The sequence below is a fragment of the Marmota flaviventris genome, chromosome 4, assembly GCF_047511675.1.
Source record: "Marmota flaviventris isolate mMarFla1 chromosome 4, mMarFla1.hap1, whole genome shotgun sequence".
NCBI lineage: Eukaryota > Metazoa > Chordata > Mammalia > Rodentia > Sciuridae > Marmota > Marmota flaviventris.
The window spans coordinates 152,827,499-152,852,647 of record NC_092501.1 but is presented as its reverse complement, the minus strand read 5'-3'; the positions used below and the strand labels follow the sequence as shown (position 1 = coordinate 152,852,647).

Here is a 25,149-nt window from a genome sequence, read left to right as displayed (position 1 = left end):
TGTCCTGCCCTACCAGTCTTAGTATGTGGCTCTCACATTCAGGTGCCAAGTTATGATGTATATTGAATATAGCCACCTAATTTTTCTCCCTGTGGAAACAGCTCTAAAACTATAGGAACATGATTTTCTTTTTAAAGAAAAAATGCAAAGGAAACAGGTGTGGGGAACAATCACAACAAAATTTTGGAAGTATCTGTCATAAAAACCAAATACATCTTTGAGGATTTACTTATTATCTTCAATATTCTAGATCACTTGAGGTTCTCATAGTCTGAGAGAAAAAGATATCCATCTTTTAAAAGCTTAATAATTAGCAAAAAAAATCAAGAATGTATGGCACCAAAGTTAATTGCTTCATCTTATTTATCGTGACTCTACATCTGTGGGATAATATATGGACAGTGGGAAATGGGGGATCCATGTAACACAAGGGTTACTTTATCAAATAATATTAGTAAAGCAACCATCTCTCTCTCTCTCTCTCACACACACACACACACACTACTATAGGTTATAAATTTTGCAAAGCAGTGGTACTACCTGCCTCAAATTGCCTGAAATTTCTACCTAAAAAACTTTACCCATAGTACTTAGATTATTTTGATTGGAATCTTAAATCTTCTTTCAAATTCAAAGCATTTTAAAATTAGACAAATATAAAATTCCATCACAGCTGTCCCAGGCCTTGTGATGATTTCAATTAAATCAAGGAACTCAACATGCATACTTATCATTACCTATATTTTAAGACTTGTGCATGGTATGATTGATTCAGTCAGAAAGAAAGCAGCACAAGGGAAGTCATCTTTACATAATATCCAGTAAAAAAATTTGCAGCTACTCCTTTCTAAAAGAACTTTTTTTGTTTCCTATTCTAGACACTGATTTTGCAAAAGACCAATTCAAATTTCTCAAAACTTTCTACCAAGAGAAATGCAGGAATCTCTCCTAAAGTGGGCAGAGCTGCAAGACATGCGGAAACCAATCTGGATTTAAATCCTGGAGTGCTCTAGCACCCCAGTCTCATTTTCTACATCATTCAAATGCAGGGCTGCATACAGCCTCTTCAAGGTCCTTATCATCGGCAGACTTATGTGGTTAAAATGCATCTCTTTTCGGATAAAGATTCACATAAGCCCTTGGGAAATTAACTAGCTGGGCTCGTCTAACATAGGGTAGGAGTGAATCTGGTTTCTTTTTGAAAAGCCTTCCCGGGGATAAAACCTCAAGTCAGCAACAGAGCGCGCCCCAGCACCACGTGTCTGCTCCAGCTCCCGGATTGGAGGAGCGCTTTTTAGCGCTGCGGTCTAGATGCGCACAGTCCCGCCCAACAGCCAGAGAGGCCGGGCAGCCGAGGAAGAGGCCCGAGGAGATCTCTGAGGGGTTGGGGGCGGGAGGGGGGTGGGGAATTCTGAGGCGCCAGTGGCCTGGAGTCTGGAAGGCCCTGAGCGGCGCCAGGCGACCGGCCTCGCCACAACTTGCCCAGACGAGACACGCTTCATCTTGCACCCTGGAAGAAGGAGTCCGCCCGCCTGCTCCTCGGCCTCCACGAGCTCCGCCTGAGCCAGCAGAGCCGCTGGGATCTGGGTCCCCTGAGACTCTCCGTCAGCCTGCAGCGCCCGGTACCCGCCCAGGAGCGCGCAGCTGGGGTAAGCCGAGGCCAGGGATGCTCCTAGGCGCCCGAGGGGGCCCGCCTTGGACAAGGGCATCTTGGAGCGTTTGAGACCCGGCCCTCCTCCCGCCTCTCCGGCAACGTTCCGCGCCACTGCGGATCGCGGTGACGTGGCTGCCGCATCCCCCATCCCACTTGCTTTCTAAGAAGGTGCCAAGGCCCCACTGGACCCGGCATCCCTCTTTGTCTTTGCGGGTTCAGCAGGCCCGCGGTGCGATGCGCCGGGAAGCAAGACGCGGTGCAGGTCTAGGGGCTCTGCTGGGGCCCTGCCGGAGGGTCGGGAGACGGAGGGAACAGGAAAGCAATCCCCCTTCTTTCCTGTTCCGGCCATCTTGTGACAGAGCTTTGACCAAAGGGGCAAGGGTGGCGAACCGCAAATGCCCTAGATTGGAGTGGTGGCAGCGAACAGAGATGGGTGCCTCGGGCCTGCTCCCCTTCTCTCCAGGACCGCAGCGGCGGCGCGTGGACCGCTTCCACGTTCTGCCCCGAGGCCCTTGATCCAGAACAAGGGTTGATCCCTCTAACACAAGGCAGAAAAAATAGGGACATGAGTCCAGGAGCTGACATCTCCTTAACTGAGCGCCTGATTCATAATTCTTTATTCACGAATCCAAATTCTGAACGCCCTCTCCGTGCCAATCATGCGCTAGGTGTTGGGGATACATCAGTGAGCAAGAGAGACCCCAGCCCTTGTTCCCGCTGATCCTGCAGCCCAGTGGATGGAGCCCTCAGTCCACAGACCTGCCAGGTCGGTATCCTGATGCCCTTCAACAGATGGGGAAACTGAGGTCTAAGGCTGACAGATTTATTCTAAATTAGACAGCAAGTAAAAGGAAGAATCAAAATTGTGAAACCTATCTATATCTTTAAGACTCTTATGCTAGGCTGCAGTGAGTTGTTGATAGTTATTTTTTCCCAAAAACCTATTAGAAACTATCTGGCTGTGTGGTTTATACGAAACGCATGCTTTGTTTCCTGGTTGCTTTCCTGTGGGTTTATTTCTAGTTCACAATATTTTGTGCTAAAAATATTTGATATTATAACTTTGCTTTCAGTTACTCTGAATTGTATTTTCCTTTCTTCTGTTCACGTATTTGGCTGTTAGGAAAGAAAAGAATTTTCCTGGTGGTTGGTCCAAGCAGGGACTCCCCGGTGGATTGAGGAATGTCTGGCTTTTCCTCAGCTCCTTGATCTCTGTGGTAACCACTGGAAGCCCCCAGAAGACTCCTAAAATGAGAGGCCTGAAGTCTATAAGTTGCTACTAGAAATATTTTAGTCTCTCCAGAAAATAATGCAACCCCCACACAAGTTTATAAGGTAAATACGATGGCCTTGTAAAAATTGGAGGGAAACTTGATGGCTGAAGTACCCCACCATCTGTTTTTTCCCTTCAGCATTTTGGCAGTGCATCTTTTTCAGAAGACAAACCTGGGGAGTTCTTTGGTTTGTACCTTTCTCAAAATGTTATGTTTAGGCTGCCAACCCATAAGAGAAGAAAAATTCCTTTAAAATGTATCTTGGATATAAGAAATTTTAATTTAAACAATTTTATTGTAGTATAATACATAAAATACAACCTTAATTTTAAGCATTCCATTCCATAAATTTTGATGAATGTATATTCTCTTGTAATCAGCCACAATCAAAATGTAGAATATTTCTACTACCCTAGATTTTCCTCTTGCCCTTTTTCCTCTATTTAATTTTACACTGTTTTGTTGCTACCTGTCTTGGAGGTTGTGCGTAAAAGATGAGGATGAATAGATACTTCTAATTTCAAAGCATAAGCTAGGACAGTAGTGGATGGATAACCAGAGGATGGCAGCTAGGACTAAAAGTTCCTGGGATGTGGCTCCCCACTCCTGTTTTAAGGACATTGAGTGTCCAGCCCCCCAAGACCAGGGATGGTGGTGCCCTGGGGAGCGGGCTGCTAGGAAGGCCCTCTCTGGTGGACCAGTGTTGTCCACCCAGACTCATCCACGAGGTTTTTTTTTTTGGTCCCGCAGGGCGCTAGGCGCACGCTGACCGCGCGCTGGCCGGCGCGCCCTTTGCTCTGGGTCCGGCGGGGCGCTGCCATAGCAACGTCCTGGACGCCCAGACCTTGGCCTCCGCTGCCGCCGCCGCCGCTGCCACCAGGGACCTGGCCTTCTCCGGCTTCCCAGGGGTGTGGCGGCGGCGGCCCGGAAGCGGCTTGGGGCTGGTAGACGAAGCTGAATCGCTCCTATGATTAAAGCCTAGGCAGCGGACTGGCTCGCAAGCATGGTAAGAGGCGGGAAGCCTGAGTGTCCTGGGATGCCGGGTTGGGGCGGGGACCTCCCCAGTCCTCCTGCCCCCCACTTCTGCCTCTGATGCACTGTCTCTTCCTCCGCAGCCCTTCCAGAAGCACGTCTACTACCCTCTGGCTAGCGGCCTCGAGGGGCCCGACGCCTCTGCCTCTGCAGCAGCAGGCGCGGCCTCCATGGCCTGTGTGCCCCCCAGTGCGGCATCAGGCCCCCTGCCCTTCTTCCAGTTCCGGCCGCGACTGGAGAGCGTGGATTGGCGCCGGCTGAGCGCCATTGACGTGGACAAGGTGGCAGGGGCCGTGGACGTGCTAACGCTGCAGGAGAACATCATGAACATAACCTTCTGCAAACTGGAGGACGAGAAATGCCCACACTGCCAGTCGGGGGTGGACCCAGTGCTGCTGAAGCTCATCCGCCTGGCGCAGCTCACCATCGAGTACCTGATGCACTCGCAGGAGTTCCTCACCTCGCAGTTGCACAGCCTGGAGGAAAGGCTGCACCAGAGCCTGGGTGACTGTGAGCACAGCAAGCAGCTGCTCACCAAGCAGGCAGGGGAGATCAAGCTTCTCAAGGAGGAGTGTAAACGCAGGAAGAAGATGATCTCTACTCAGCAGCTGATGATCGAGGCCAAAGCCAGCTATTACCAGGTGGGAAGCTGTACCGTGGTCACAGTCATAACCTTAAACAACCCAGTCCCCATTTAAGAGCTTTTTCCTATGGAATCATTCTTCCTTTTTAAAATTTGTACCATAACTCAGAAGACAGCACACTTAAGCAAAAAGCAGGCATTTAAACCAATAGAGAACATGGTTCATTACCTTCTGCAGCTGGACAGGGAATTAATAATTAAATAACCAGCATCTGCAGTGCTTTATTGAAGTCGTCTAAATGCTGGTTGTTGAACCTATTTCCTCCTATCATGTCAAGAAAAATCAACCATGTACAAATTGCTGTTGAGGTCAGTCCCCAAATGGTCTGGAATATGGGCCACTTATAAATTTTTTTCTTATTAAAAATTTTTTGAACTATTCTCAAACTGACAGAATAATACAAAGAACTTTGATATACCCTTCACTCAGAGTCACCAATTATTAACATATGCCACATTTGCTATATTTCCTCCTATCTCCCGCTATATTATTACTTTTGAGCTGTTTTCATGGTGAGTTGTAGACTCCTAAATTTTTCAGAACAAGAAAATTCACTGACATAATTCACAGTATTTAAATAATCAAACATTTACATTCTTTTAGTCTTAATCTCCAACAATTAATGGTTAGATATTGAGCCCAGGGTGGTAAATATTGCCATTTTGAGTTACCAGAAATCATTGTACAGGTTGAATATCACTTCTCTGAAATGCTTAAAAGACTCCAGTTTTGTTTTGTTTTTTGATTCTAGAATATTTACATATACATTCTGAGATATCTTGAGATGGGACTCAAGTCTAAAAACAAATTTAATTCTTTCCTAGATACTTTATATGTGTAGTCTGAAAATCATTACAGTATTTTTAGTGTGCCTTCATTTTGATTGCAACCTGTCACATGGAGTCTGGTGTGGAATTTTCTACTTGTAGGGTCATGTCCACATACAAAACTTTCAGATTTGGAGCATTTCAGATTTTTGGATTAGGGATGCTTAATCTGTGTTAATTGAAGGAAGTGTGGTGTTAGATGAACATATCAAAGTACACATTGATAAGATTGATTTCATACCTACTGTCTGGTGATTTTGGCTAAATATGCTTTAGAAGTCTTCAGTGGGTTTAGGAACAGTGGAGCTGAAACAGGTGTGAATGTTGGGTGTAGGGCAGAGAAGATGGTGTGGTTAGTATTGCACAGGTATGTATCAAGTCATTTACCTTCTAAACCTCATTCTCCTGATCTGGAAACTGGGGACTTTGAATTGCATGAAATGAAGCATGTAGAGCATGAGGGACATCTGATGTGTGGATGGCACTCTCTTTTTGGCTTCCTCTTACTAAACTGTGTGTGTGGTTTCTTTGAATCCTCAGACCTCTTTTAAGAGCTTAATGAATAGTGGGGGCAAAGAAGGCAGAAGCTACAGAGCAGGTACTACAGGAAATGGTGATGCAGGATGGGGTGTTAGAGGACTCAGAATGACGGTCACATAAGCTGGCTGTGGTCTCCGTGATATAATCATTGTAACTCCAGGTTCTTAAGGTAGGAATATTTGGTAATAAAATTAGGGAAAGTCACCTATATTGCTTAGTAATTTGACTACTATGCAATTATGAATTTGTATTTATATAGTTTTATTTTAAATTTTGTGGTGCTGAGGGTTGAAGCTAGGGTCTCCTGTGAGGTAGGCAAAGCACTCTACCACTGAGCTGTATCCCCATGCATGAATTGTATTTAATAGAGACCTCCCAACAACTGGAGAAGTCAGACAGCCATGTGTAAAGACCAGTGTGTACACTGACTTATCAAGTTAGTTCTTCAGATTTAAAAATGCAAGTATGGTGCTTGCCAGTGGACTGCAACAGAACTAAGATTCAAAGACTTTTTGCTGATTGCTCTCCATGTCACAGCAACAGAAGGAGATTTTGGAATCTGTCAGTGAGCTTGTGTCCCTGATTCCAATTATACAACCCCATGGAGTTGAGATGAGTGTTGGGGAGTAAAAAAAAGCATACAATTTATAATAAAAGGTATGTGAATTAAAATGGAAATTGATAATATTGCAACTTAATGTATCTGAGCTTTGATTTCTTCATGGATAAAGTGGTTGCCTTGGAAATTAAGTAAGAGAAGGATGTAATAGGGTCTATCTCTGGGTAGGCACAGGTGGAAATATTGGTTCTTTTATCTACTATTCCCAGCTATTATCTTAGAGAAACCTTAAAAAAAAAAATTGGTAAAATTAATTCTCATGTTAATTTCTTTACATAACATGTTTTTCATTTTTTAATCATTTTGAAGAGAATTTTTTTTTTTTTTTTTTTTTTTTACAGTACTGGGGATTGAACCCAGTGGCATTCTGCCACTGAGCTATATATTCAGCCATTTTTTTTTAGATTTTTTTTTTTTTTTGGAGACATACTTCTCTTTATTTTTAGGCTAAATTCTAAGTTGCCTAAGCTGGCCTTGTATTTGTGATCCTCTTGTGCAGCCACCTGAGTAGCTGGGATTACAGGTGTGGCCCACCATACCCACCTATTGGGTGGGATTTTTTTAAAAAGACATTTATGTGTTTTTTACATAATAAACTACATTTTTAAAAATATCTTTATTTTACTTTTATGTGGTGCTGAGGATCGAACCCAGTGCCTCATGCATGCCAGGCGAGCCCTAAACTACATTCTTAAACTAATGGTATTGAACATATTCTAATCTTGGTGTTGTTAAGGAATGAGTATCAGATTTCTATCTATGAATAGTACATAGCTCCTCAATTTTAATTCATTGTTACTTTTTTTTTTTGAGGGAGACTCCTTCCAAATAGAAGCTTATATAATTTATCTGTATCAAATTCATATATGCATATATGTATATAAATACACACATACACATATCACATACACACATAACTGTCTTTTTAGGAAAATTCAAAACGTTTTAGAGGATAAAAATTTAAATCATTTACAAAAGAAATTATAATTGTTTTGTTAATGGGGAAATTTGATTCCAGGATATGTAGCATTCCTTTTTGCCTTTGTCCCTGAAGGGGACCCTAATTACTTCTAAGTGTAATAAATAGGACTCCTTGACCTCCTGCTTCTTCATTGTAAGAAACAATCTATTATTAAATTTCTAATTTTAATTTCAGTCCTAGTAGATTAAATAGCCTTAGCTTTGGGGGCTGATAGATCCTGGTTCACTCCCCAACCACTCTCAGCAGGGTATTATGGTAATGGTATGAAGAAGTTGGCATGTATTGGGCACCATAATCAGGAACCATTTATACTGCTGTTATCTGGAATGTGGGCATCAGCTATCACTAACTTGGAGTTAGTGATAGGAACTAACTCCCATGGTAGGGACAGCCTTGGAAATTCGGTGAGAGCAAACATTTTAAATATATATAAATATATTTAAATCATTTTTGAGCATAGAAATGATAACCTTTAAAGCTGCTGTTGCAGACTGTCATCTCATAGGTCATATTTGGCCTGCAGACCTTTTGGGTTTGGTCTGTGTAGTATTTAGCTTTTTGGGAAGCTGTGGTTTGGTAGCCTTGTAGTTTCCAATTCACCCTACTCTCTCCCCATGATCTCGGACTTAGCTGCCAGTGCTACCTTAAAGATTCCGATTCCAGAGGTTATGGAGTGAGGCATCTTCCCTTGTTAGGAAACAGACCATACCTTTCTGATGCCTGGTGTCAGGGGACTGTCGCACAGAGAATATTCTTCGGGAAAACCTGAGTGAATGGGTCTGTCCATGCACGGACTCTGCATCCCCTGGAACTAAGAAGAACCGTAGGTGCAGATATAGCTTTTTTTTTTTTTTAGGTCCTGGGGATCGTTACAGGACCATGGATGTGCTAGGCAAACACTGTATCACTGTACATCCTAAACCCCAGACAGATTTGTTGAAGGCCCAAGTACTTACTTTTAGACTGTAAAATATTCCATAAGTTAGGCGGCCATCAGCCATTAGAAAGATGAAAGAGAGGGTGTGAATTGTGTTTTACTGGTGGACGGATTCCATTGTGTGGCCTGTTTCACGTATCCTGGCACGTGAACCGCTCTAACGTGAACCCGGAAGTGTGCTGTTGCTCTTCCAGGTCAGGCTACCCGGAATCCCAGAATTGGCTCCTGTGTTCCTGCTGGGTCCTGTGCACCTGCCGCCTCCTGCCTTCATAGACGATGATTAGGACGCTTTCTGGGGTCTAAGTGGGTTCAGATCCATCTCTACTTGCAAGTACTAGACCTTGACAAGTTGCTTAACTTCTTTGTCCCTCAGTTTCTAGTCTGGGGAATGGAAACAGCTGTCGAACCTCAAAACAATTGTTCATGGGGATTGGGTGACACAGGGCCTGGCATACAGGTTTTAGTTAAAACCTGGGGTTGTTGAAAAAAAATGTTGTCGTGCAAAACACATGGCCAGAATTGAGTTTTTATAATATGTGAGAAATCACGACTGCCAGTTTTCTTTTTTTCCCTCCCCTTAGGCAGAAAATCCAAAGCCTGAACTCTGTCCTGACAAAAGCATGAGGCAAACTATGTTATCAATTTCACAGAAGTTGTGATCTCGTTCTCATATGGCTCATCTTTGTCTCCATTTCCCTTTGCTTCAAGAAATCACAAGAATCGGGTAGTAAAGATTGGAAAAAATAAAGGATGCCTACTTTTTGAAGGTTTTATTTTTCTGGGTGTGTATGTTGTATGTGGCTTAAAGGTGTAAGGGTGTTAATAGTAGCAATGTGTACGGTCTTTTTTCAACATTTTATTTAAAAAAAACTTTAAACATTCAGAAAAACTGAAACAATTCTACAGTGAATACCCAAATGTAGAGAGTTTAAAAAACAAAATAAAACATTCTTTTTCAAATAAAAACTAATAATGGGGCTAGGGCTCAGAGGTAGAGAGCTCGCCTCGCATGTGCAAGGTGCTGCGTTCTATCCTCAGCGCCACATAAAAATAAATAAAGGTATTGTGTCCAACTACAACTAAAAAAAAAAAAATTTAAAAAAACTAATAATGGGATTATAAAAAGACAAAAAACTGCCATAGACTCATATAACAGGCACCATATCTACCTTTTATATTTAACTCATGCTGGTATTTTGCTATATTTCCATCCACTCTTTGGGAAAGGGTAAGGTTTTGTTTAAGATTTTAGAAATAAATAATTTTCCCTACATGCATTCCCAGAGGAAATCTCTGCTTGTCTGAATCTTTCCTCCTTTATGTTTTTTAATTCAAAATATTTTTGTGAACATACATATATTCACAAGAGAATGCTTTTAAACTTGAAAACTTTATGTAAATGATATCATATATAAATTATATCATACCTGAATTATTCTGCTAGGTCTTCTATAACAAAATACTACATAGGGCTGGGGGTGTCACTAAGTTGTAGAGCACTTGGCTAGCACATGTGAGGCACTGGATTTGATTCTCAGCACCACATAGAAATAACTTAATTTAAAAAAAAAAAAAGGTATTATGTCCATCTATAACTAACAAATAATATTTTTAAAAATTACCTGAGATTTGGTGACTTAAACCACAAAAATGTATTTTCATGAATTTTGGGAGGCTGGATGCCCAAGATCAAATCAAGGTGTTAGTAGGGTTCATTTCTGGTAATACCTCTCTTCCTGGTTTGTATATGGTCCCCTTCTCATTGTGGGCTCACACAGCCTTTTCTCCGTGTGTGGAGATGGAGACCCCACCAATCCTATCACACCAAGGTTCTACCCACCCTATGTCCTTATTTAACCTTAATCATTTCCTTAAAGGGTACATCTCCAAATAGTTACACTGGAGGTTGGTGCCTCTTTCCTGGTTTTGAGTCACACTTTCCAAGTTGTAACATTACCATTTTCTCACTCAACTGTACTTTCTTACTGTTTTTTTTTTTTTTTTCTTTTAATGGGTTCTGTATTTATGCTCTTACCCATACCTCAACACCTCCATTCTTGAGTTCTTTAGTTTGATCCCTTTCTTTGTGGATTGGATTGTCCAAATGATTTTTCTTACCAATAGAGCCTATGAATGCTGAATTCTCTCAATTCTTCCAAATTTGAAAGATATATTGATTGGGTGAATATTCTTAGGTCACATTTTCCCTCTGAACTTTGTAGATATGGTTCTTTTGTCTCCTGGCAGTAGATGTAGCTGTGAAAAAATGAATGGGCCTCCGCTTTTCCTTCTTGGGGCTGATTTGCTTTTTCTACCTAAGAAATTCCTTCTTTCTGTCAAAGCCTAGTAGTGTAGTAAGGTATGTCTTAGTACTGAGCATCTGTCTGCAAATTACAGCCTTTATTTTATTTCAGGGAAATTCTCTTGTATTCAGTCTTTGAATTTTGTTTCATTTGTGGGTCCTCTATTTCTGGAAGATCAATTATCAGTGTTGTATTGACTTTGTCAGTTCTTTTGTCAGAAGTTAGCTTCTGACTGATTGGTTTAGTCTCTGTCCTTTGATCTGCATTCTCCATGATTACTGATTTATTGAACTCAGCATTTCCTTCAGTTAGTGACTCCATTTCAACAATGTCCTATTGCTTTTTAAAAAAAATTTGTTCTATGATGATGTCTTAGTTCTGATTTTGCTTTTTGTCTGTTTTTATCTTTCTTTTTTCAACTTATTCTATTTTATCAAATATCTTATTTTTATAGTATGCATGCTTCCCTTGTGTTTTGTGTTCTGTGAAGGGAATGAAGAAATTGTGAAGAATATCTTTGTTGCTCCTGGGATTTATAGCCCTCCCCCACCAGTTACCTTTGCATTCCATGTTTTTTCTTGGTTCTCTTTCCTATCCCCCTTCCCTCCCCATACCTCCTTTCTTCTCCTTCACCCCTACTCCTTTTGATTGGGTAGTGTGTTAGCCTCCTCCCCAATATTATTACCCCATTTTTTTCATCTTATCTATGTTTGGCAATCCTTCTGAAATCTTCTGTGTTTGCAGATGGAGCAGCATTACAGCTTGAAGATGGAATATTCCATGTCCTGGTTTTCTGTTGCCTAAGGGAACTGGGGGGTTGGAAAGACTGCTGTACTGTTAGGACACCTTTTGGCTTGCATGCTGGATTGGGCTAGGAGAGTGGGGGAGGCATGGCTTCCTCCTCTTTACCTTTCTCTAGTGCAGTGTACAGGCCTAGAGCCAGTATTTACATCAGAGTCAATGTGGGCAGTCCCTCAAGTCCTGTGGGTGAACCAGAGCACTTAACATGAACAGAGAAGTCTGAAAAGATGCTTTAAAGGTTCTCAACAATGCTGAGATATATGCCAGAATGCTAGTGTTTTAAGCCAAAATCTGAAGTCTGATACAACTAGACTAATTAAGAGTAAGGTGGCCTAGCAAATAGAAGAACATGTTACATGACCCAACAGGGAGGAAAACAGCTCAGTCCAGAGGGAGAGAATCTGCAGGACCAGTGTTTGATTGCTTTAGCAAAAGGATAGCAATGAAAAAAGGAGAGAGAGAGGGGAGCCTATAGACTAGAAGACATTCAAGAACCATAACAACAATTGCAGGAGATGGACCTTATTTGTATCCTATTTCAAAACAAACCAAAATTTTTTTCTTGGACAAAATGTGAAATTTAGGGGAAAGATAAAATAATGTTGGATATTTATTAAGTCCTTCATTTTCATATGTTGAAAGGTGGAGTAATGATATTATGATTTCTATTAAGATATTAGAATTATGGTATTATGATTAAAAGAAAGCCCACATCTTTTAAAGACATATTCTGAAATATTCGCAAATGAAATTTGTGAATTTCATAATTCACTTCAGAGTGATCCAGGAATGGGAATATAAATGAAACAAGCTGAATTTTTGCCTAAAATTCAAATCAGTGTAAAAGTAGAAGAATAGAAATTTTTGGTAGAATTGACTTTTTCCCCCTTAGAAAAATTCATTTTTTAGATCAAACATTTCCAGACGTTGTTCAATGATATGTTAATGCTGTACTCAGAGGATAAAGCCATGAATAGGAAAGACTTAGTCTGGGAAGCTACTTTTTAGAACCTAGAGGGACTGAAAAGGAAACAAGCAATAATGAAATAAATGTGAAAATATTAACTGGTGAGATGTACAGTTGTGAAAACAAGACAGTGTAATGTGACAGAGATTGGCAGGAGGATCTTCAGGGAAGGCCTTGTTCAGGGTATGATTGCCCCCAGGGTAGAGGATGCTCAATGAATGATGTCTTGAGTGTCAAGCAGGTTCCAAGGCTCTGAGGTTGGCATGCTAGAGGGACAGAAAGAAGCCACATGGCTGGCGTGTAATGAACAATTTAGGAGTGACAGGGTAGAAACCACCATGCTAATGGGAACTGTGTCAGGAGTTCCAGAAACCTCAGAAGAACTATTTTAACTGTCAAGAGATAGTCGTCACTAGTTGAGTTTGGGAAGGATGCAGTAGTTTTACATTTGTTTTTTTAATCATGCTTTTAGTGTACTTGCCAGGATGGTGTGTTTTGGGGAGAAAAACCCCCAAAAGGTAGTGCTTTGGGTCTGAATTTGCAATTAGGTGAAAAGACTGGATTCTGATACATGGATTTGTGCTTTCTCCTTTTCAGTGCCATTTCTGTGAGAAGGCCTTTATGAACCAAGCTTATCTACAAAGCCACATTCAACGCCGCCACCCTGATGATTCTCACCTTGGTAAGGAGTGAGTGCTGTCTCACAGCTGTTTTCTTTCTGCTCTTCCCCCCTTTTTTTCCCTCAGTGAGACATGGTCCAATGTGGTTCTTGATCCTTTTAAAAGAAAGATTCATTATCTTCGTTGATTCAGTAAGCAAATATTGAGCCCCTGCCATGTGCGTGCAGTACTCTAGGTGCTAAGAATATGACCAGAAGCCCAACAGAGGAGTCCTGCCCTCTTGAGTCTATGTTCTAAAGGAGGGACTGAAGAATCAAACAAATAAAAGAGGAAATTATTTTCAAGTGATGACAAGTGAGAAGAGGGTAATAAAACAGGCACATGGGAGAGAGGGTGGCCAGGTGGTCAGCAAAGGCCTTGCTGAGGAGGCCATATCCATCAGGGATCAGAATGATGAACAGGTTCCAGCCTGGTGAGAATCAGAGAAGAGTATCCCAGGTGTAGGAAACATTTTGATCGTAAGGGGCAGGAGGGCAGGCAAGACAGCATGTTTGAGGGACAGAAAGGAGGCTGGAGGAATGAGTAAGGTAGCAGCATGTGGCAAACCCAGAGGGGCAGAGGCCAGACCTCGGGAGGCTGGCAAGGGCTTGTCTGGAATATGGATGTCTTTAGAAGTGTAGTGGGAAGCCACTGGAGGATTTTAAGTAGGGAAGGATCGTGATCTCATTTGTACCTTAAAGCACTCTTCTATCTATGGATAGAAGATAGTTTGTAGGAGCAACAGTGGGGCAGAAAAGAGGAGTGCACAGCTGCCCAGGTGAGAGAAGATGATAACCTGAACCAGATGTCACAGGGCAGAGGAAGAGATAAAAATATAAAGGATATGTTTGGACACAGAACCTATAGAAATGTGACTCAGCATGAGAGCAAGAGAAGACGCAAAGATGATCCTGGTTTTTTGTCCTCATGTTTGAGTAAGCGGCGGTGATGTTTACTGTGATGGAGTGCTGGAGGTAGGAAGTGGTTTGAGTGCAGAGGAAGAGACTAGAAAGTTTGTGTTGGCCATGGGTATGTTTCCATCACACAGGCAGTAGACATGCAGATGGTGTTCTGAAGATCTGTGTGTCCAGGAAGAGAAAGACCCAGACTGGAGGTAGGACTCTGGGATTCACTGAAGGAAAGCTTGGCTGGCTCATGTCACCTAGATAGAGATCAAAAGACCCAAGCCAGCCCACCAGAAGGAAGGGCAGGTGGAGTGTGAGAAATAACATCTTTGGGCATTATGGAAACCGAAGGAAAAAGTATTTCATAAAGGAGGCAATGGTCAGGTGTATCAATAGTTTTTGAGGCACAGAGTAAGATACAGATGGAAAATTGACCATTGTTGTCAAGATAGTTGTTGGTACCTTGAATTGGTGGAAACAAAAGCCCAATTTTGGTGAGCTGAGCTGAGAATCACGAAGTGGTCCTATTGAACACAGGCGTTGATGTCAATAACATTTGCTGGGAGGGAGACATGAGGCATAATCTGGACCAAAATATGGGAGCAGCGTGACGATTTTGTTTCATTTGGTGTGAGAGGTACTGTGTTTGGGTGCTGGGAGATGAAGATGCAAGAGAGAGGAGGGGATTCTGTGGCTTACCAAGGGACCAAGTTTTCTTCTATTTCAGTGTTCTCAAAAGCAAAAAATGTAGGGTCTCTTTCTCCATGAGCAGACTAAAGCATTCTGCTGCAGTAACCCACAGGAATTCTTACTACAATCTTAAGTGTTTTTAGTATCTAGATATGTTACTGCTTCATTTTGGGCCAGTCTGTTTCTGTTCCTGCCCATCACAGGTAAATAGATTTGTTTAAGGAATTGCTAAGCTTTGCAGAAACAAAATAAAATTCCATTTATAAGTCACAGACCACTGCTAGAATATAGCAATATATTGAGAAAATGGGAAAGATGAAATATTTTAATTAACCTACCATTCTTCAGTGTGAAACTGACCTTCTTTCTTTTCTGTTTCAGTATCTTACTCTATCTCATACTCGTTTCAGAGAGTATTTCAGCCTCTGAAATGAGTATTATCTCTTCAGGTCATCTTTGAGATTCTGACTTTCTACTTTGGTTTCCATACCTTTCATGTCTACACTCACAGACACATGTATATCCATTCAGTCATGTGTACATCTTCATGTAAGTACATGTACATAAGTATTCTTCCCTTCACTTGTTGCTTCTTTTTACAACTTTTCAGTTTCTCGCTTCTGCCCTAGTGACAGGGTGCCGCCTGAGTTTGCATTCTGAATGCCAGCCCTCTGCTTGTATTAGCACTGATGGGTCTTCAGGAGAGTTTGGTGGGAGCCAGAAGGATGGTGGCCTTAGTGATTTCAGCATGGTGGCACTTGCAGGGAAAGCCCTTGTTTTCCTTCTCTGATTGAGACAGGCATCTTAAAGAAGAGCCCAGAGTGCCATTGGGTCAAAGCGACTGGGATTATTCCTTGTCAGCTTTATTGCTCCATGAACAGGGCTCTCATACAGTCTCTGTAGGATAATCCAGCCTCAGTATGGTGGCTGAAAGAATCTGCTAAAAGTAACTCTTTGTCCAAACATATGAAGGGCTCCAAATAAACACTAAGGAGCAAAACTGAGCTCACAGCATGCAACAAGTAATAATATCCCAAGTAAGAGCAGTGTCCTTTGCTGAATCTGTAGAACTGTGCCTTGTAAGTTTTCAGATGAGTTTCATAAGAGATGGTGTTTTAACAAGATTTTCCATTGCAACAGAGTATAAAACAAAGGCCCAGACGGACAAGCTCCAGAAGGAGGTGGACATGTTGAAGGAGCAGCTGCAGCTTACCAAGTCTCAGTTAGAGACTGCTCAGCACGCTCATGCAATCAGATTCTCTAAGGTAGGCTGCAAAATTCTGAAATAATGGTCTACTAATTATAATTAACTCTATGTAATTCAGTTGTGCCATGGACTCTACTAAAAATACAAGACATTTGAGAGTTTGTAGGGCACAATAAAATGTGATTGCATTTTGTGTTGTTAAGCTACTCTTTAGTATCTTACTCCAAAGCACATTGCTAGAAATATAGTTCTCTATTTAAATTTTTTTTTTTTAATCAGGTGAAATTCACACAGCATACAGTTAATTTTTTGGTCTTAAAAACCTTACATTTATTATCTTATGTTACATTTTTTTGAGTTGGAAGTCTGATAAGTCTCACTGCCAAAAATCAAGGGGTCAGCAGGACCACCTTTCTTATTGGATGCCAGGGGAAGACACTATTTTTTGCTTATTTGGGTTGTTGGCAGAATTTGGGTTTCTTGCAATTGTGGAATAGAGATACCTACTTTCTTGCTGGCTATGCACTGAGGGAAACACCTAATTTCCCTGTGAGGCATCTGTACTTGGCTTATGGCCCTCTGACTGCATATTCAGAGCCACCAGCATTGGGTCAAGTACCTCTTGTGCATCAGAACTCTCATTCTTTCTTCTCATCCATGTGTCAGCCCTGGTGGGTGCATGGAAGGTCCTGTTCAGAGTTACTCAGGGTTTCCTGTGGGGGAAAGAGGACTGTGATGTATTAGTTCTGACCACTGTGGGTTGGAGTAGGTACACTATGGGTATCAGCTATGTCATCTCTGATCCACAGAGGATTGGCCTCAGTATACTTAGTGGAAAGAGAGAGATCACAGAAGAGCATTTCTTTTATTTTCACTGTTGAAGTAGTATAGCATACACTGTTTTTGTTTTCTGCATGATGATAGGAAGTATGACTTTTCTAGGGGAAACAACTAGTCATTTCACGGATAAACACTGTTTTCTACATGTTCTCTCTTTCTCTTATTTAAAAAAAAAATGATGAATTTACACAACATGAAATTTACCGACCTAATAATTTTTTTAAAATTTTAATTGGTCCATTATAATCATAGATTACATTAGGATTTATTGTGATATATTTGTACAGGCACAGATATAAATTGGTCTATTTCATTCTCTTGAACTTCCCCTTTCCCTCTCCTCCTAATTCTCTTTTCTCTATTCTACTGGTCTCTCTTCCATTTTCAGAGGTCCCTTTTCTTTCCTTTTTTCTCTCAAGATTCTGCATTTGAGAGAAAGTGCATGACCCTTGACTTTCTGAGTCTGGCTTATCTCACTTAACATGATGTTCTCTAGTTCTATCCATCATAATATCATTTCCTTCTTTATGGCTGGGGAAAACACCATTGTGTATATATACCATATTTATTCATCTGTTGAGAGATACCTATGTTGATTTCATAACTTGGCTATTGTGAATTGTGCTACTATAAACATGGGTATGCATATATCACTATAGTATGCTAACTTTAATTTTTTGGGATAAATACTAGAGTAATAGCTGGGTCATAATGGTGGTTCTGTTCCAAGTCTTAAGGAACTTCCATACTGATCTCCATAGTGGTTATACTAATTTATAGTCCCACCAACAGTGCAAAAGGGTCCCCCCACCCCATCTTTAAGAACATTTATTATTTTTTGTGTTCTTGATTGCTATTCTAACTGGAATGAGATGAATTCTCAGTGTAGTTTTGATTTGCATTTCTTGAATGGCCAAAGACATTAAATATTTTTGCATGTATTTGTTGGCCATTGGTATTTTTTCTTGTAAGAAGTGTCTGTTTATGTCATTTATTCATATATTCTAGATATTAATACTCTGTCGAAAGAGTAGCTGGCAAAGATTTTCTCCCATTCGGTAGGTTCTCTCTTCATATTCTTATGTTTCCTTTGCTGTGCAGCTTTTTAATTTGATGCCATTTCATTATTAATTCTTGGTCTTGATTCCTGAGCTTTAGAAATCTTAAAGGAAGTTGATGCCTGCACCTGTTGGAGTGTTGACCCTGTTTTCTTCTAGCAGTTGCAGAATTTCTGGACAAATTCCTGTCTTTGAGTTTGGCTTTTGTACAGGGTGAAAGATAAAGATCAAGATGGATGCAATTGTAAATAGAATTGTTTCCTTAATTTCCATTGCTGGTATATAGAAAAAAAAAGATTTTGTTTCTTGACTTTATGCTCTGCAATTTTGCTGAATTTGTTACTCTGATAGCTTTTTAAATATATTCTATGTGATTTTCTATATAGAGAATCTTGTTATCTGCAAACAGATTTGGGGTTGTTTCTTCCTTTCCAATTTGGACACAGTTTATTTATTTTTCATGCCTAGTTGCTCTGACTAGGATCTCCAGTACAGTGTTGAATAGTGGTAAAAGCAACGAAAGCAATGCAGCAGTACCTTAATTTGTTGCTGGTCACGGGAGGAAAGGTTTCAGTTTTCTACCATTGATTATAATGTTAGCTGTGGGTTTTTCATAAGTGCCTTTTCTTGTATTTGTCATATTTTCTTATAGTCATTTTAATTTCTCTAAATTATTTTAGAACTTGCTTTCTGTTTCTATTTTACTGAATGCTTTTCATATAAGGGTGTTGAATTTTATCAAATGCTTTTTGTGTCTGTTTAGATGATTGTGTGTGTTGCTGTTTCCTTCTTTCCCTTAGTGTAGTGTTACATCGATTGACTTTCTTCTGTCAAAGCAATGTTGCTCTCTAGCATACAGCCCCCTTGGTCATGGTGTATGATCTTTTCAGTGTGCTCTTGGATTTGTATTGCTAGTATTTTTTGAGAATTTTTGCATCTATTTTCATAAATTATGCCATGTGATTTTCTTGACTTGTGTATCTCTGTCTGCCTCTGGAAAATATAGTCCTGATAGAATGTTTTAGGAAATAATCCCTTCTACTTTTTTTGAAAACTTTGAGTAGCATTGGTTTAGTTTTTTGTTTTTTCTTTTAAATATTTGGTAGAATTTACCACTGAGGACTTCTGGTTTTGGACTTTCCCCTGGGAGATTGTTTTTTGTTGTTGGTACTGAGTTGCTTAGAGGGCCTCGATAAATTGTTGAGGCTGACCTTGAACTTAAAATTCTCCTGCCTCAGCCTCCTGAGCAGCTGGAACCACAGCCCTGCACTACTGAGCCTGGGGTCCTTTGGGAGGTCTTTGAATACGGTTTCATTCTTTTTACTTGTGCAAAGTCTATTGAAATTTTCCTTTTCTTCTTGTGTCACTTGTGATAGTTTGTGATTCCTCCCTTTCCCCACTTACTGGGAATTGAATCCGGGCCTCATTCATGCTAATCAAATATTCTATCCCTGAGCTACATTCCCAGCCCTAATTTGTATTTTTCTAGGAATGTGTCCATTTTATCTAGTTTGTTTGTTGGTGTGCAAGTATGTTTGTCATATTCTCTTATAGTCCTTTTAATTTCTCTAAATTATTTCTTATACTAACTATAAATTTGCCAATTGTGTTGATCTTTTTGAAGAACCAACTTTTGGTTTCATCCATTCTCTCTATTGCTTTTCTGTTCTTATTTTGTTTATCTTTTGTTCTGATATTAAGTATTTCCTTTCAGTTGGTTTTAAATTTAGTTTGCTCATCTTTTTCTAATTTCTTAAGGCATAAAATTAGGTTGTTGACTTGAGATCTTTTGAAGTATAGACTTTTATAACTATATTTTATTCTCTGAGCATGGATTTGGCTGCATCCTATATGTTTTGGTATTTTAAATTTTCAGTTACCTCAAAGTATTTTCTAATTTCTCTAGTGAAGTTTTCTTTGCCTTATTGATTATTTTAGGAATATGTTCTTTAATTTCACATATTTACTAATTTTCCTTCTGTTATTGATTTTTGGTTTTATTCTGTTGTGATTGGAGAAGATTCTTCGCAGGAATTCATCCTTTTTAAATTTGAGAAACATTTTATGACCTAATGTTCAGTCTCTCCTGATGAATGTTGCATGTGTATTTGAGAATCTATACTCTGCTGTTGTTGAGTGCAGAATTCTGTATGTCTATTAGGTCCCTTATAGTGTTGGCCAAGTATCAATGAAGATTTTTGAGAAATCCAGTGCTGATGGACTACTAGACCTTGAATATAGCTCCTATAAATCTGAAAAAAAAAAATATATATATATATATATACATATATATGTATATATATATATATGAATGCATATACATACTATACACACATATAATGTTTTTTTATAATATGTGTGTGTATATGTATGTGTGTGTGTGTATTTTTTTGGAGGGAGATGGGGCTACTCTACCCAGTTTTATACAGTGTCGATGTATCAGTTTTATTCTACTGTTCAATAGAATTATTCTTTTAAAATACATTGACATTTTACACATTCTTGCATTCTGTAGCAGAATGCAAAGCAGGAGGCTTCTGGCCTCTGTAGGTATTTGAAGGGATGTGATGACACAGGGATGCTGTGTGCTGCTGCAGTCTGGAAGAATCATTGCACACAGACCTGCCATTATGGGAAGCATATTATAAGTATAACTGAAACTAGCTAACAAATTTGAGGTGATGCTCTGACCATTTGTTTAAAATTTAGCGTGTTTACTTTATATCGGAACTTTTAAAGCCTTATATTAATACTTTCAGGAATATGAAATGCAAAAAACAAAAGAGGAAGACTTTCTGAAGTTATTTGATAGATGGAAAGCAGAAGAAAAAGAGAAACTAGTTGATGAAATGGAAAAAGTCAAGGAGATGTTTATGAAGGAGTTTAAAGAACTCACTTCTAAGAATTCAGCATTAGAATATGTAAGTACTGAACCTATAACTTCTCACAGTATTGGTTGTCTTGAAAGGTAGCATTAGAATGGCATTATGGTCAGAGGATCTGGAAGTCACTTTTCCTTGCCTTGCTGCAGAACTCCCCTCCCTACTCCAGTCCCAAGGAGCTCGAGGCCTGTCATGGCAGGAAAGGTAGACATGGATCACTGGTGTGAAAGAAGGAAACTGATCCAGAAAGACTGAGCAGGAACCCTTGCATAGCCCCCTCCTCACCACAGGCCTGTCTAGCAAAGGGTCTCTAAAGCAAGCAGGATCCTGCGAAATGATCCCCTACCCTGTGAAACAGCCCTGGTCCACACTGCCCAGGTCATAAGCATGGACAATAGACAGGGCTAGCTAGGCTGGGACCTTCATCCTCTGTGCCAAGTAGGGTCCTCCTGCTAGAGTCTTCTGGGCCCTCTGCATCTTAGTCATCAATGGGGTAAGGAAGGAGGGTGCTGAAGGATGATCCTTGAGCTCCCTCTAGGGGCCAGCAGGTTTTAGAAACAAGGATGGAAGTTGTTTTTGGAACAGTGCTAACTAAGGTCCCTCTCTGAACTCTTTCGTTTTTATCTAATGTCCTTTTTCTGCTCTAAGATCCTGTCCAGGATACCATGTTACATTTAGTTGTCTTATCTCCTTAGGCTCCTCATTTGTGACAGCTTGTCAATCCTGTCTTTGATGACCCTAACAATTTTAAGGAATACTGGTCAGTTATGTAGGATGCCCTGCTGTTGGAATTTGTCAAATGTTTTTCTCATGGTTAGACTGGGTTTGTAGCTTTGTTTTGGAGAGAGGACCTTGGTTTAAAAAAAGTGCCAGTTCACATCACATCAAAGGTACATACTGTCTCCACGAATTAGGACTATTGGTGTTGGCCTCAGTTACCTGGCTGAAGAGGTTTTTGTCAGAGCAGGTTTCTCTACTGAAAAGTCACTCTTTCCCCCTTCTTTGAACTGAAGACACTGTGAGCAGTCCACATTTAAGGAATAGGAGGTCTGCTTCCTCATCCTTCATTTTTGAAGTTAACATATTGACTCCTGTGGTTTTCTGAGGGCTTTTGTCCTGGGTAACTTTGGGAACAGTATAAGCAAAGGGTGCAAGAAGATACTGCATCCCTACTGGATTTACTGATATGGCTCCTGGACAGTATCAGTGTTTCACTGAATTATCTTAAGAACCATCTGCATCCACTTCCTCTGTTTCTGGCAACTATTTTGTGCCTGTTACATTTTTTAAAGCCCATTGTCTAAGATTAGAAAGGTTTTTCATGTTCTGGAAAGACCATAAAACAATAGAAACAAGACATTAAAGCTGCAGGGAAGGGGACATGGGAGAAGCACAAGGAGCCTCCAGGAGAACAGACAGATTTAAAACATGACTTCACGTTCCGTGATTTTAGTTGCTATTTCAGTCTTATAAAAATATATGACATTTGTGGGGCTGAGGCTGTAGCTCAGTGGTAAAGCGCTTGCCTCTCATGTGCGAGGCACTGAGTTTAATCCTCAGCACCACATAAAAATAAATAAAGATACTGTGTGTTAACCTATAACTAAAAAATATACATAAATTTTTTTTAATTATATGAAATTTGTGCTGGTGGTTTGAATTTTATTTTATAGCAATTGTCAGAAATCCAGAAGTCTAATATGCAGATTAAGTCCAACATAGGCACATTAAAAGATGCACATGAGTTTAAAGAAGACCGTTCTCCACATCCCCAAGATTTCCAAAATGTGATGCAGCTTCTCGATAACCAGGTAGGCGTTTTTCACTGCCTTGGTTTTTCTCAGTGAAGTCATTTTCAATAGCTGTCACCTGTGGAAAGTGTGTTTGTTTCTTTTAGTGACCATGAAGATGACCTGTTTTCTTGCCTCCTAACACATGCCTGAATCACAATAGGTGTGCAGTAGTGCTTGTTTTTTGACTAATGGATGTAGATACAGAACAGTAGGCAAACTTATTTCAGTCCTTCCCTCACGTAATGGCAATTTGAACTACATTTTCATGTCAAAAGGCATATGGAAGCACTGAATTTATTTATTTTTATTTTAATTTTTTTAATATTTATTTTTTACTTGTAGTTGGACACAGTACACCTTTATTTATTTATTTATTTATATGTAGTGCTGAGGACTGAACCCAGAGCTTTGCATGTGGTAGGCGAACACTCTACTTCTGAGCCACAATCCCAGCCCCTGAATTTATTTTGGGAGCTTAAATATACCATCACGTGGGTGAAATGATGATATTCTACATTTTTTTGGACATAATTAAAATCATTTGAAAATGAACCTCCGTCATCAGCCTAATCTTTCTTGTGGCTATTTTGGTCATAGCAGTTTAGGGGAGCAATTTTCTTTAAGTCAGGAAACAAAGATTAGAGTTTAGGAATTTGGGATTATGTTTTTAAAATAGACTGTTGGGCTGGGGCTGGAGCTCAGTGGCAGAGTGCTTGCCTAGCACATGTGAGGCACTAGGTTCGATCCTCAGCAGCACATAAAAATAAACAAATAAAGGCATTCTGTCCATTTACAACTACAAAAAATATTTGGAAAAAAAATAGACTGTTATTTTTTAAAAGGTAAGTATAATTTTGAAATATGGACTGTGATGCTTCTTGTTTAGTGCTCATGTCTTGCCAGCTTCCCCCAATCTACATTCTCCATTGCAGCCAGGTTGACCCTGTCACTGACCTGTCTAAAATGCATCAATGATTTTAGTTTTCACAAAATGAAGTCCAGAATCCATAACTGTCATAGTGGGTCCTCTGGACATGCACCTTGTGCCATCTCTCACCAGGCCTCACTTTACCTGATGCTCCAGTGGCTGGGCCCAGCAGCTCCTGTTCTGGAACGCAGCATCCTGTCCCTGCCTTGCTCCTGCCGCTTTCTCTGCCTGTCAGTCACCTCTCTATTTTCAGTACCTCTTACTCATTCTCCAGTAACAGCTGATAGTGTTTTCTCTGGTCCCCCACTAACTAAGCAGGACCTGATCAACTACACGTTCTATAGAAATTTCCATCCTTATGTCTACTTTTTCCCCTGTACAGAGCAGAACCTTCTCCTAATCCTCTCATCCTGCAGCTGCCTAGTGAGGGACTTAGTGTGAGGTCGGAGACCAAAAGTTGGGGCCTGAACTGGACTGTTGACACTGCTTCCAGCAGGCCAGAGACCACAGTGGTATCTCCCATGAATTGAAGGGAGTGGTTATGAAATACTGAAGTCCTACCTGAATTTTTTCTGTTTCCTTTGCATGAGTTGTGTTGTCAGTTCAGAACCCATAGACCTAGAAATGTTGGTGTTTCCTTTTGGCCCCTTACATTGCAAACTAACATTTTTGCAAATAAAATTATATTCGATCACAGCTATATCTATCGATTCACATCTTACGGTGGCTGTTCTCTGACTACCCATAGTGGTGACAAACTCCTTAAAACCTTCCAATCCAAAATATTTACTATTAGCTCTGTAATAGAAATCTTTGCTGACTCTGCCTTACAGTATATGATTAAAATCAGGGGCAAGTGGGTTTAAACATTTTCAACTATGTGTATTATAAAACTTTTAAGTAAAACTTTATCAGACTGTTGGGTTTCGTAGGTACTCACTGAAAAGTAGACTCCCATTTTGAGCAGGTTTCAGTGTTACCAATGCAAACACATTACTGGTTTTACTCTTGTAGGAAAGCAAGTGGACGGCTCGAGTTCAAGCTCTCCATCAGGAACACAAGAAAGAGAAGAGCCGGGTAAGATCAAGAAGCCAGGGGGGGCTGGGGATGTGGCTCAAGCGGTAACGCACTCGCCTGGCATGCTCGGGGCGCTGGGTTCGATCCTCAGCACCACATAAAAATAAAGATGTTGTGTCCACCGAAAACTGAAAAATAAATATTAAAAAAAAAAAATTCTCTCTCTCATCTCTCTCTCTCTTAAAAAAAAAAAATAAAAGAAGAAGAAGAAGAAGAAGCAGCCAGGGGCCTCTAACTGGGTCTTTTTTGTATGTTTATCTGGTGTGGTGCTGGAGTTGGAGCCCAGGGCCTTGCACAGGCCAAGCAGGCACTCTGCCATGGCACCACACCCCAGCCCCAAGTGGATCATTTTTGGAAAGAATATCTACTTCTTTATAGGAAGGTAATATTTGTCTACCTAGCACTTGTGGAGAAATGGGTAACAAAACTAAAATTACTTTTAATTCTAATACCAAAGATAACCACAGCTACTAATCTTGATATAATTTCTTTCTACTGCTCTTATAGACCCTAGAAAGACATTCCACAAA

At 40.4% G+C, this 25,149-nt stretch overlaps 1 protein-coding gene across 1 annotated transcript in view; it reads left to right on the top strand.

Moving 5' to 3' along the window:
* The first annotated feature begins 1,416 nt into the window (after positions 1-1,416).
* Dzip1 (DAZ interacting zinc finger protein 1) overlaps positions 1,417-25,149 on the top strand; it is a 66,096-nt gene continuing 42,363 nt past the window's right edge. The window contains exons 1-10 of the mRNA XM_071611593.1: positions 1,417-1,649; positions 2,323-2,420; positions 2,778-2,989; positions 3,679-3,934; positions 4,044-4,601; positions 13,178-13,262; positions 15,975-16,099; positions 20,699-20,860; positions 22,495-22,632; positions 24,557-24,619. Coding sequence (XP_071467694.1) covers positions 3,932-3,934; positions 4,044-4,601; positions 13,178-13,262; positions 15,975-16,099; positions 20,699-20,860; positions 22,495-22,632; positions 24,557-24,619 — 1,134 coding nt within the window. The 5' untranslated portion in view covers positions 1,417-1,649; positions 2,323-2,420; positions 2,778-2,989; positions 3,679-3,931. The remainder of the gene's footprint in view (positions 1,650-2,322; positions 2,421-2,777; positions 2,990-3,678; positions 3,935-4,043; positions 4,602-13,177; positions 13,263-15,974; positions 16,100-20,698; positions 20,861-22,494; positions 22,633-24,556; positions 24,620-25,149) is intronic.